Source organism: Pyxicephalus adspersus, chromosome 1 (assembly GCF_032062135.1).
Source record: "Pyxicephalus adspersus chromosome 1, UCB_Pads_2.0, whole genome shotgun sequence".
Lineage (NCBI taxonomy): Eukaryota > Metazoa > Chordata > Amphibia > Anura > Pyxicephalidae > Pyxicephalus > Pyxicephalus adspersus.
Genome location: NC_092858.1, coordinates 149,421,807 through 149,435,605, shown reverse-complemented (window position 1 = coordinate 149,435,605; position 13,799 = coordinate 149,421,807). Strand labels below are relative to the sequence as shown.

At 36.7% G+C, this 13,799-nt stretch overlaps 1 protein-coding gene across 1 annotated transcript in view; it reads right to left on the bottom strand.

Annotated features, from left to right (window-relative positions):
- Nucleotides 1-1,511: 1,511 nt before the first annotated feature.
- Nucleotides 1,512-13,799, bottom strand: part of SPECC1 (sperm antigen with calponin homology and coiled-coil domains 1) — a gene marked incomplete in the record, with an annotated part of 170,581 nt that continues 158,293 nt past the window's right edge. The window contains 2 exon segments of the mRNA XM_072430895.1: nucleotides 1,512-2,564; nucleotides 4,735-4,794. Coding sequence (XP_072286996.1) covers nucleotides 2,475-2,564; nucleotides 4,735-4,794 — 150 coding nt within the window.

The window sequence follows — 13,799 nt, the reverse complement described above, 5'->3', positions numbered from 1 at the left end:
TATTATTGTACTACCTTTCCATATGGAACATAAGTATTTACATTAAATATATTTTGAAGTATATCCACAAAAAACCCTTTCTCTCTGTTTTCCTGTTTTTGATATATTACCTCTGGGGTAGGCAAACAATACACTGACTAGGCAATAAGAGTAGCGCATTTTCCTCTCTCTTACTTTCATAGGCCATTTTTCCTCCCCCTAACACTAAACAGTTTACCTCCTTTTGATCAACATTTTTTAACTCCTGCTGACCAGAGACACCAGCCATCTTTTTCTCCCACTAACCAGCATTATAAGAGGCGCCATGACACATACAGCTGACTCCTGGACTTTGTACATTGTGTTGTACATAACAAAGCACTTTACATTACATACAATTTATACTCCTCATCAAGGAATTTATTGTCTACACAGTTGCTGGTTGCTAAGTTTCTGATTACTAAAGTAATTTTTTAAGGTAGGCCCAGACAAATTGTTAGTTCCTTGTCCATATTGTTTTTTAAAGCAACTCTTTAGGTCTGTAATTTGTTTGTATGTATATAAAACTCCTGAAAAAAATTTCATTTTTGTGTTTTACCGAAAGTGATAATATAATACACAGTGATTGTTCTTGCTGTTCTTGGTTAACCACGTTTAATGGAGGCAGGTAATGAAACCGACATATAAGGTCCCACTAAAGTCCCAGCACTAACAAACCTGTGAAACAATGAAAGCTGCGTTATACAGAGTAACTGCAAGTAAATGTTGAAATGTGTGTAATATACAGTTTTATATGGAGATTGGCAGGAGGGTATAACCTTTAAGCACAGACACAGATCATTTCCAGCACTACAGGCTTCCATTGCCTAAATCTTAAAGTCATAATTTCAGCTACATCAGTGCACATACTAGTGCCCAAGGCTGAGTTGAGGAATGGCAGTTTTAAAGGTGGCGGCATCAATTGTAACAGAATTGGTCCACTTTAAACTACTTTTAAACTTTTTTACGTTGGCTACCATTTTAGGCTAAGCAGATGAGAAGGAGCCACAGTGAGGAAGTGAACAGAGAAGGGCATGGTGCTAGGCTCCCTGAGGATGCCTAATCTGATATGTGCAGGAAATGCCCAATTCTTCTAATAATATACAAGATGTTTTTCTGCCCTTAGTATGATACCAGATAGGTGCTTTACTTGCCACACCGAACTGTCAAAAAGAATGCACAATGAAATACAGAACCTGTCATTTATGTTACTATTATTAAACAGGATTTATATAGCGCCAACATATTAGGCAGCACTGTACATTAATCAACTGATATGAAAAAAGAAATGCAAATAGGAATAGATGAGCAGTGCTAATCCCTCCTACATAAATTCTAGGCTCATATCGCACATGGACCCATTGTGCAGGATTCTGTTTTTTCACAGTTTACTGGTCTCTAAATTAGAAAAACCAGACCTGGCATTGCTGATTATATTGTAAATGCATACTTGTTCATGTAAGTAGCTCAAAAACAAGAATGAGATATTTCAACATTTTGTTATTAGTTTTATTTTATTTTAAAAGTCTAGCCACACATCATTTGTTACAATATACCCAATCTGGAACAATGTGAGATGCCGCAATGCAGAGAACATATAGGGGGCTAGAAGCTCCCATTTAATGCAATCACAGTCCCCTGGCTTTACAGTGACTTTCTTGGCTTTATGGTCATTGCATATATTAATCACAAGAACAAGCTCCATTCCGAACGTTTAGTTGTTCCTGTTGCCACGAGCTGCTGGCAGTGAAGACGTTAATATGTGAGTAAACTCTTGATTGGGTGAGTTTTCTGTACAGCCTGGAGAGGCGAGTATGTCTCATGCAGGATGCATCTGATGCCCCGGAAGTGCAGCTTTCAACTCATTAGCACCCTTGTGGGATGATCTGCTCAGTGGACAGAGCAGTACAAAAAAAATTTCAAAAATCTACGGTCAGCATTCTGATAACAGGCATCTCATCTCCTGAGTCCACAAACCTTGTACAATTTTAGCAAAATTATTAGTAAAGTTAAAATGACAATAGTTACACTTTATAGAAAGGTGATAAAAAGTTTTCTGTGACCAGCAGAAAAAGATCTTTTGTTAATGACTGTTTATGGCTTTGTTTGGAAAAGTTCTATGAAGTAGATGAAAAATGGATAATAACGTAGTTCTGTTGACACCGGGGTCAGTTAATGCACATTATTTTGGATTTTCTGTGGCAGTACTGGATTATATATGGCACATTCTAATATGGGGAGGGGATATGGACAGTAGCATTACAAAACCCATGTCACGGGCATGGAGACTGGGATGCTGCATGAGTTATTGTGGCACATGCCACTAACAAGTAAGAACAGTGCACAGGAAAGTTCCAGGTCTAGTTAACGGACAATTTGTGTAGACTGGCTAATACCTGGAGGATAAAGTGAATGTGTGCTTCCATTGTAGTGATCACTCTTTCACAATTAATCTTTTAAGTCTCAAAATATTTGTAGATCTGAGACACGTAGTGCATCACACTCTGCCAGTCTGGACGGTCGGTGAACATCAATTCATTCAGGTCCTGTAAGCATACAAAAAATAAGGACGTTAAAACATGAAAGCAACACTAAGCAACTACCTCCTGCAAAAATTGCTGATTGTCAGAGGATGGGTTGTTTTCTGACACACGTGTAAAAAATGATCAGTGGTCACCTTGGTCAATGGTCAGAGTTCACCTTCAAAACAAATCTATATCACTGATCTAGATCATGAGAATACCCTAGTTTTTAGAGTAAGGTTGGGTGAAAGTATGAAAATTCTTTTCACAAGGTACTGCTCCAATTTCCAAACTTGTTGCATGGCTACACTAAAACTTATGTACAGAACTATAACAGTACCGCTGTTTTTTTTTTTTTTTTACACGTAAAGGGCTCTATTTATTCCCTATTTTATAAATAGCCCCAAAACTTTATCAGGGCTTTAAAAAATTATATTTCCTGTCTATAATTTACCTTGATTTATAGAAAAACTATAATACATTATTACAAAAAATGTGGGCAATACTATGTTCAGGGACTGCAATTATCTTACAAGTTTTATAAAACTTTCCCGAAAATGATTTGGCCATACTAAGTTACAAGCAAATAATATATGAAATCATGCATAGGTATTAAAAAAAAATGTAATACAAGGGATTAATGTTAGTTACGTAAACCGATCATTCACATATTAATGTCTACTGAAGTATGTAATGTGGTGCCAAACACAATAAAAGGTATTTAACGCATGGTGGATGTTTTAAAAAAAAGTTAAGGGTATATTGTGGTGGGAAAAGCAAGAGAAGATGGACATATGAGGTAGAGCGAGACATATGCACATATGTCACCTACCAGGGTGATAGGGGCCCTTTGGGGAACCTTTTGGAATGATTAGGAGAGGTCCCTTAAGGAGGACTGAGCGATATTCATAAAGTCAGTATTGTAGTGTGGGGAAAAGGCAAATATTTCCAGGTGATAATACACGTCTTTTTCAGTTATTTTTATGCTGCACAATAACTTTTTTTCATAAAGTGTAGACAATCCAAAGAAAAATGGTCAAATACATTGGTAATGTACAGCGCTGCGTAATATGTTGGCGCTATATAAATCCTGTTTATTAATAATAATAATAATAATAATAATAATAAAAGAGGGGGATCAGGGGAAACTAGAGGAGTTATGAGACACTTGATCTGTAACACAACACATAACTAAAATAGGTATATAGGAATGACTTAAATCAAGACTTTTTTAAAGTCTAGACTAGGGGTGGTTAGAAAAGTAAGTTTCAACGTCAACAAGGTCCCTGTACAAGATCCAAACTTTCGAGTATTTAATTCTTTTTTTATCTGTGACCAATAGATTTCCCATGAGCATCATGTGATTTAAGCTCCTCAACCCATTTAAAGAGGAAGAGGATTTCCAGTGTCTAGGTTTGATTTGTCTCATGTCTGTGGGAAAAAATAACTTTTTGGAGGTTGAGACAAAGCCAGGGAAAAGAGAGATAAGAAAGACAGGCGATTCCAGAAAAATTGGTGACAGAATCAGTCAGTTTTTTTTGTAGAAAATAAAGATCACATCCCATAATTTGTTAATAGGTTTAAAGGTCCATTATAAAGGTAAGTTCCATTAGCTTGTACCAAGGATTTTTGATAAAGTATGCATCCTGCTGCTTGGTTGTCTCTTAAATTGATCACTACCAATATGTACCATGATCATCACCAATATGTAGATTATTTCAGTAAACTGTATACAAGTGTGCATTTGGGGCTTTTCTAACCCGTATGAGCAACAAAGGGGGGGGGGGGGGCTGTTGACCTTATTCTGAGTGTGCATGGGTTTTAAAACTTCTCAGTTACTGGCCCTCAATGACTCAGAACTCCAGATCTCCATCCAGGTCAATACACTAATGGCTTGTAATTTAACAATGGAAGCCTCTATATTTCTCTCCGCACAGCGGGTTTAAGTGAAAATTCAAAAATACTGTATTAAAAAATATTCAGTTTTAAAGTATGTATGTATTTTTCTTGTAAAACTAGCAAAAAAATGTGCTAAGTCCAAGTTGTATTGTCCAAAAATAAATTGGATCACATTTAAGTCACTGGTGGAGCACAACTTTGAACTTTAGCTAAAAGCTACAACATTTTGTCCTATATATAATATTCCATAAACTGCAAAATATGCAATTTGTGTCAAAGAAAATATTATACCCACCAGACTTGCTTTTATTCCTATACTTTCAGCAGCTTGAAATGCCAGTTTAAGATTTCTCTTCTGTAGGAAAAAAAATGAAATATTAAAGAAAGCTTGAAATTCCTTCTCAATATACATATATTGTAAGACCAAGAGAAGACATTTTTTTAAGGTTATGCATTACAAACTCCTATAGTGTTTACATTATTAATACACCAATGGCTTGAATCATATTTAGCCACTACAGTACCAACACACTAAACATCTATTCCTTACCAGACTGCTATTTACAGTTCTGTTTTATGTTTGTTTCACTTATTTACTTAAATGCTTTGCTTATTTTTAGTCTATCCAAACAAATGTAGATTTTTTTCAGGAGAAATATGGCTGGTACTCTTATATGCATTTATATATACAGAACTATACACAAAACATTAACACTTAGTATACAGTAAAAAACACTAACACATAATCTAACACAAAGCTACATTTTATTATATAATGTTTATCTGTTTGATTAGTGCATACAAATGTCTGGCAATTTTGTCAAAATCTTGTGACTTGATAACTTCCTGTTTACATATTGGGATTATGAAGAGGGGGAAGAGGAAAGAGATGAATTATTTTCAAATGATCAAAAACAAAGTCAGTAGGGTTGATACCACATGTTTAGAATTACAGAGTTCAAAGGGCACTAGTTGCTCCTTATGAAGAAAATCCCTGGGCATCCAACTACAACATAATTATTACTGAACATATGACAGATCTTCACTCTATACAGATGCACAGTTAAGAACTGGTCAGGGTCAGGTTTAATTTGATAGGAATACAAATTTAGAGGGCTAAAGGAGGAATTTATGACTTTAAGTTGTTACCATGTAAATCATTGTGTAGGGTTCCCCTTGGTTGTATAGTTCAACGACCCATTAAACTTCCATCCCTGTAATAACCAAAGCAAAATGTACATGTGCATCTAGTTTCAATCCCCACTAAAGTTGGGAAGAATGGAAAACAAAGTTTTGTTTTATATTTCATTAAGTGCAGAAAAGCAAAGATAAAGCTCAGCTGATACATAAGGTGTGTCAAGACAAAAGATAGACAGAGTTCAGCGGATGTATAAAACTTGGTCAGGGTGAAAGTTCAGCAAATAACGCAAAGGTAGTGATCTCTCGTCCTGACGCATTTCGCTGTGAAGCTTCTTTAAGGGATGATGGGATGAAAATGATGAAGGATACGTCCAAGGGCTGCTGGGGATGTGAAAGGTTTAAGTGGATGAGGGGAGGAGAAGGTTTCCCAGTTAGTGGTAGTAGTGGTACCAGGTGGTAGCTGTAACAAGGATCCCTACAGGGGGAAAGAAGTTAGGTCCGCGGGGAGTTCCTGTGGGTAGGCAGATTGTGGGGCTGCTAAATCTAGGTACGGTGCCACTGTGTGCTTCTATTTAAACTATTCCTGAACGGTTCTCCTGAAGATTAAAGGAAACCATCTATTACTGGGCAATTCTGCTCTCCCTGTTGTACCTGGCTACCTAGCTCAAAACAAAGGCCCTGATTTATTAAAGTTCTCCAAGGCTGGAGAGAATACACTTTGATGAGTGAAGCTGGGTGATCCAGCAGACCTGGATGGATCCGGTCCAGGATTCAAAACATTTGCTAACAAATGATTTTAGGAAATCCATGCCAGGTTTTTTAGATCACCCAGCTTCACTGAAGAAAGTGTATCCTCTCCAACCTTGGAGAGCTTTAGTAAATCAGGGACAAAAAGTTTGGAGAACAAACACTTTTCTGTACTTGCAGCATAAATTATGGGATAAAAAATGAAAAAATGTGAATGTGCTGAGTTATACAATTTTTTGAGCTTTAGCTATGCAGTAAATGTTTTATCCTACTGAAAATTTACAGTTACTGAAAACAGAAAAAATGTGTAATTTGAAAGAGGTTTTTATTACGTTTACACCTATTAATGAAACCTGAAATGTGTTAAAAAAAAACAGACAACCCAATATTTATTATTTGAAAAAGAACAAAATAAAGGAGCTGCCTTTCATCTTAGAGATCCATCCTTTTCTAGTTCACACGTAAGTTCAGTGCGTCTAATGGTACAAAGTGAGTGCAATCAGACGGATGAGTCACCAAGGCCACGTTGTGGAGCCATAGTTTATTTCTCTTTTTCTGATGTTACTTTCTCTGACAGTTCAGTGATGACACTTTCACACCTCAGAAATGTGGGAATCGGTCGATCTGTGAGAAAGAAAATCATTCTTCCTAGGAACCCATTATCATTTGAACAGGAGATTGGCCTGCAGTAATGGTTTATTGTGTTTATTGAGGGTCAGAGTCTTATGTATAAAGCAGACCTGGTGTAAGTGCAGAAAAAAGACCAAGCTATGGTGAACCCAAGTTCAGATAAGTACTCCTGACTGCCATATTTTTTCTATTCAGCAGATCAAGTGACAATGTTCATAAAGCATCCTGGCGCCTGTGAGCTTATGGGTTAGACATGCATAGAAGATTGCAATATAAATCAGTAACAATAACAGAATTTGTGTAACACTGCAGTGTTTGTGTTGGATAGTTTATAAAATGCTATATAAATAGGTTCAGAATTATTGTTCTATTCCACTAACTAGAAATTCCTGCTCTCATCTATATTAGATGCACATATCAGCTTAATATTTAAATTCATCATCCAAGCATTGCTGTAAATAACTACTCCAACAAACCCAAAACCACACAATGACTAACAAAGGTCCATGTATGTGTAGCAATCCACAGCCTAACAATACACACATTTCCTTAAAAAATGGGTACCAATTAAATCATGTTTCTAATATAGTTAAATAAAAATATACATCTCAGGTACATTCCTTTGCAAATATTTCTGGAAGACGCAGCAACATATCTCAATGAGGTATGATCATGTTCTACTCGCCAACATTCACGGTTGAATACCCTTGCATAAAATAAAATTAAGTTTTGACTGTAGTTAGGCTTTAAAGTTGGTTCAACAAACACTAAAATATATTCATGCATAACAATATATTTTAAGATCTACTGTATGTGAATAGAAATAAGGCTGGGCAAACCAGGTTATATGTATAACAGAAACATCACATGATGGAATATATGTCTGCCCCTAACTTGGCTGATAGATTATTGTGGCACATATGCACTGACAGTCCCTTTCCCCAATCTCATTAGAAAACAGAACAATTTATACCCACTTTAATGGATATTTTTTACGTTTTTAGCTCTGGTACAGTAATGTGAAGCTTGCCTTTGTGTTCTATTAGGAAACCCATTTAACCTCGATCGTTACCAGATGGTTTCAAGAAGTGCATTGCTTGGAAAGAACCCAATATGCACCTATTGGAAAGGACCGATCGTGTATTGGATGAACTAATAATAATTGTTCTTATCTAGAAAAGATTGTCAGTATAAATAAACTGTAATCAAGAGTTACAAAAGGACACAACAGAGTACTTCTATTTTTATGCTTGACGGACTTTCATATGATGATGACAAATATTTGCACACAATATGTGCTTATGGGAACTGGCAGATTCCCATGGCAGTTAAATCCACACTATGGTAAAGGGTGAAATGGTGAAAGGAAACCCAGTGGGTCTTTGACATGCTGCTACTTGTAGAGGGAGGACACCCATTTCCTGGACTGCTGTATGTCCAATCCCCTGCAGTGCTGGTGTGATCTGCCAAGGGTGTGATAACTACTAAACTTAAACTGGCTGTTGGGTTTTAATTACTTCATTCACACATATTATGGCTTTAACAATACTGATGAGACAACTAATGATTCCATGCATAATATACTTTATTTATAGAGGGGATCTGGGCAGCCGCAAAACTAGAAAACACAGGAGCTTTGTGTTCGCTTAGAGACATTCCAACTGTATTCACTTTAGCTGGTGAATATTGCCATGAAGGTTAAAAATTATTGTGATCACAAAGTTGAAATAATTTGTACACCAATATCGAAGATGTTTGCTAGACTGATTGCTGAAAATTGTGCCGATATTGAACCATTTACTGTTGGAAAACATGTAGGAAATGCTTCTAGGACTGATGCAGATCAACTAAACTAAAGATCAACTAAAAACTGATAAATCAATGTGGTGTAATTCCTAGCAATTTGAATTAAGCTATGTACACGTCAGATGATTCTTGCCTGATGCAAACAATCTGAATTTTTTCAGGTGAGAATCTGACCCATACAGTGGTTGCCCGACAATGTTCATGAATCTGTCCTGACAATTGTCAATTAAGAAGAGCACAGTGGGGTGTTTGCTCGTTCTTTTCTCTCTTCTCTCCATAAAACAGAACTGCTCTGTGTGTACAACACTTCTTCATTCACCTGTCAATCTTTTGTCAAAAATTGAACATGTGTACGCTGCTTTAGATGATGCTTTCATTAAATAACTCAACTATGAAGATATTACCAGCAGCATTCAAAATAACTGATGGGTTGAACTAATAACAATTACAATTAACAATTACAATTAAATAACAATTACTTGGAGAATTCTGTTGTGAGACAGTTATACCCGTACTATGGTCTTGTTGGAGAAAACAGAATCAACAAACTGTTGTTGTCAAAGCTTTACTCATGGAGTCTTGTCCATGGGCTTTTGATCTCTAAGTGGGTTTAGCATCTCCAAAAAAGTTGATGACAACAAAAAAACAGCTTAAAGCTAGTCAATTACAGATCAAAGGGAGTTCAAGTGTCACATTCTAAATAATATCACAAGCTTCTCAAACTGTTATCAAACTGATACCATCAGCAAAAGTTTAAATCCCCTTAACACAGGCTCCAAAGTAGCTGGCAGCCTATGCATCCCATGGCGTCCACTCAGTCTGAGATTTTAGGAACCTTAATCCAAGATTTATATTTTAGGTGACAAAGGTAGTTTCTGAGAAAGTAGTGGAAACAGATTTTGATATACCAGTGTGTAAAGAATTATTGGCGGGTTGTGTCTCTGGACAGATCTCAGATCTGAGCCTGCGATGAGAAAGTTGGCCGGTTCTGGCATCATGGCGTCACTATGGGGGTATTTTTTTCCCCTTTGGGTGACACACGCCCCCCCGCGCATGCGCGGCCCGGTGTCCATAAATTTAGTGGTTAGTGAGGTCCAAAAGGTTGGCGACCACTGGTATAAAGGATCTTTAGATGAGTGTCAAGGCCAACAGAAGAAACAAACAGTGCAGATTAGAACACAAATTAACACAAATGTTATCTATATGACGTTGTCATGGGACAAGAGCTGAAAGACTTTAAAAAAACAAAGCAACATTTTGCATGAGAGCCAACATGACAAATGAGGAAATACCATAGCACGTGGAATATAAATTACAACATCAGGAATTTTTTTTGTTTCACCATGAGCCAAATTCTGTAAATGTACAAAGGAGAAATAAAAAGCCTAAATACTAATTATTAAATAGTAATAGTGTGATCATGCTTTTTGTGTTGTTCCAGTTTATGAATTATACAAAGAATATTAGGACATTTCAGTGATAGCAGGATCGAAGGAAAATAATAGCAACTGTCTAAGACCATCTAGGAGGGATTCCATGAATGTAGGTGATGGCATGAGGCTTCTCTGTACCAACAGATGGGTTGTCCTGCTATTGATCCAGGAATCAAACTTTATAAGATAAAAAGCCGATGGTTTCACTACAGAGGTCTGGATAACATTTAAGATGGTGATATTTTGGCTATTATTTTGCCAAACCAGTGGTAGAGTTCTAATGCAAAAGATTTGGACTATTGGAGTTATATTTTAATCAAAATCTGTGGTTATAAAAAGCTTGACATTAAGAGGGTGATATTATTTGGGCAAACTGACCAAAGTTTTGAGATAATTGCATTAAGCCGTGTGCATCTTAGCCTTAGACATAAGTGAAAGAAGTAATAATTGTCCCTAACTCAGAGCTCCAGCATACTTATAAGTTGGAAGGCTTCGTCTGGGTCAGAGGTGAAGCCTTTGGATTAACCTAATAGTCAAATACAGTAATTTGCACTCACAATTTATAATTACAACCTTTGTACAAAACTAAACCTGTGGAATTAATACATGGAACACAACCTGTTTTGCACATTTGTCTAGGTATTACTCTGCAATACTCTAGGTATTGCAATGCCAGTTCATTCCAGTACCTTTTGTCAACAAACTAAACTTGAAAATTATTGCTTGTGGGAGAGTAATACTCAAACACCTTTACATTAGTACTTAGATTCAGCAAACTTTCAGTGCAAAGGTGACTGATTTATTAAAACACATCTTAACAGCCCACAGCAACTCATGGCAGTCAACAGATACCCTAACAATAAGAACTACCAGACAGGCCAAATTAAAAAAAGAACATTCTGTCTTCATAAAACACAGTAGTACGGGGTCAGTGTTATCCAGCTGGATTCTAAGATAGATGTTTATAATTTTATCATGAAAGTACTTTCCAACCTTTCTATTTTTTAGTTACAATTAAATATTAAAACTGAAAGCACTTAAACAGCTTTCAGTAATAGGTTAACCAAAAAATTAAAAATGTCAGCACTTTAAAAATGGAGATATGATGTCTTTTTATAAAAGTTGTATCTGTGGTTGTTTTTCATTCTGTGTATTAAAGGGAAAAACAAGTTTTATTTTGATACGTTGGTTAGACATTAGGGCTGATTTATGAAAGCTCTCCATGGATGGAGAGGATATTCATCGGGGAAGCTGGGCGATCCAGCAAACCTGAAAAGGATCTGGTCCAGGATTCAAAACGTTGCTAGCAAATGGCAAATGACTTTGAAGAAATCAGTTCCAGGTTTGCTGGATCATCCAGCTTCACTGATAAAAGTGTATCCTCCCCAGGCTCAGAGAGTTGTAATAAATCAGGCCCATTGTATCTGCTAAAAAGAAACCTACTACAAAAATTGGGTGGGAAAAAAAGAACCTTAAAGTTCCCAAATCTAATGTGAAACTAAACTAAAGTCATTGAAGCCCCGACATCAAAACTAAAGCCTCTAAGCCTTATTTTCATAAATTTATACAATTCTTAACCATTAAAACCTCATTTCCATGTGAGTGTGTTAAAGCGGATATATATACATTGCTGACATTTCACAGTAGGTACTTATAGTGCCATTTGCAAAAAGCAGATTATCAGCTCCTGGTAAGACAGGTGCCTTTTGGAAAATCCTTGGTATTCTCTTATCCCAACTCAAATAGTTATTTGGCACAATGATAGCAATAAACCATTTATTCCTGGAGCTGACCACTGTCTGAAAAGGAGGCACGTCTATACTGACCAACAATGTAGAAGTGTCTATTTCTGACTGTATATCAAGATAAGGGGGCCCCAACTGAACACCAGCGTTAGGACACCCCTTCCACTGATCACTCAATGTAGGAAAGATGTACTATGAAAGAATAATGTAAGCGCACCCTTCAGCACAGAATAACAATGCAGGGAATTCCCTTCTCCATTTTTAACCAACATAAGGATGCCTCTTCTCCAATGACCACCAAAATAAAAGAAATTACAATTAAAGTTTTAGTGTAATAATGCTACTTGCTTTTACACTTGGTCATTAGTCCCATTGTTAGAGGTAGCACATTTTCAATACACAAGCTTTTGAGGTGACCTACGTACTGTAGATAGACAAATACAGAAACATCCATCCTTTTATTCCTGCCGTTAACTAAACCACCTGCACATTTTATTTATCTGCTCAAAGGGGTACTATAAATAATTTTAAATCTGACTCCGCAACACACGCTGTATGCATTCAGAAAATGGAAAATATTACCTCTAAAGCATACATCCTCGAGGGCAAATATTGTGTTTCATTTCCATTAAGCATTTAATCACACTGGTACCAGCCTGCGGGCAGCATTTTATTAAAAAATAAAAAGGTGTCTCGACATTTGATCAGGGATAGTATAAAAAGTCCTCCTCAATTTATTGTTAAACAGCTGTTCTGTTTCTTTACATTTCAATCAGATCTTTGTTTTATTTCTTTTTTATCCATGTCAGTGTTTGAACATAAGCCACAATATTACATTGACAGAGTAAATGTTAGGAATAGGCTAGTGCTATTCTGAGGTCAGTGACTAAATTCTTAAACATAATGAAGATATATTAAAAAAATGCTAATATCGTTATGGTAGAAATTTCATGTGTTCGTAAAATATAAAAAAAAATACTTCGCTTTTTTAACGCCCGATTTATTTTGTGTCACACATTGTTAAATTTGGGGTTACAAATGACAGAGAGATACAGACAGTGACACTAGAGGAGGAGAGGACTCTGCCCAGAAGAGCTTACAATCTAAGAGGTGGGGGAAGCAACCCACAAAGAAGGGGGGAATACAATGATAATCAAGTATATGCACAGCCAAAACTTTTTAACATTGCAGGGACCCAGAGGTGTAATCAGTAAGATGATAAGTCCAGATGCTGGTTAGGCCTAAGCAGGGCCTGGAACACTCATCTGACTAATAACCTTCTTAAGCAGACCTAAACTGAAAAAAACTTAAAGTCATCAGGAGGTGCAGCTAACTGACAATTGGGACATACAAAGTCTCTGGCCTGGGTCTATGTGGATTTTGTTTTGGCTCCACACTGCTGTAGGCGGCACCACTACATACATAGCCAGCCACTGGGGACAATATAACTCTGAGACATATGCAAGAGTTATATAATCAGTGGACATCAAATGGCCCAAAGGATCTCCATAGACCCCTAAGTTTGCCATGGAGTTGGCAATGATGGTGGCTTCCAAGGATATGACCGTAACAGGACCCCGTATCAGTCTTTAGAGTGTGGTGCCTGTACACTGGTAGCTCTGTGCCATAATCATCATGTATGCTGTGCAAACTTGCCAATTTTTGCAGAAGCTCAGTTGTCTGAAAACAATTATTCCTTCGACTCAACTGAAGATTTTACTAAGAACCTTTGCTACTTTAAGAGATTCAATATCCTAAATCTCTATTTTTCTTTTTGAGTTTTTTATTGCTGTCTGTATGCTATGTTCAACCCTCTAGTAAAGGCAATACTGGAGGTCAGTGCTAGTCACATGGCCAAA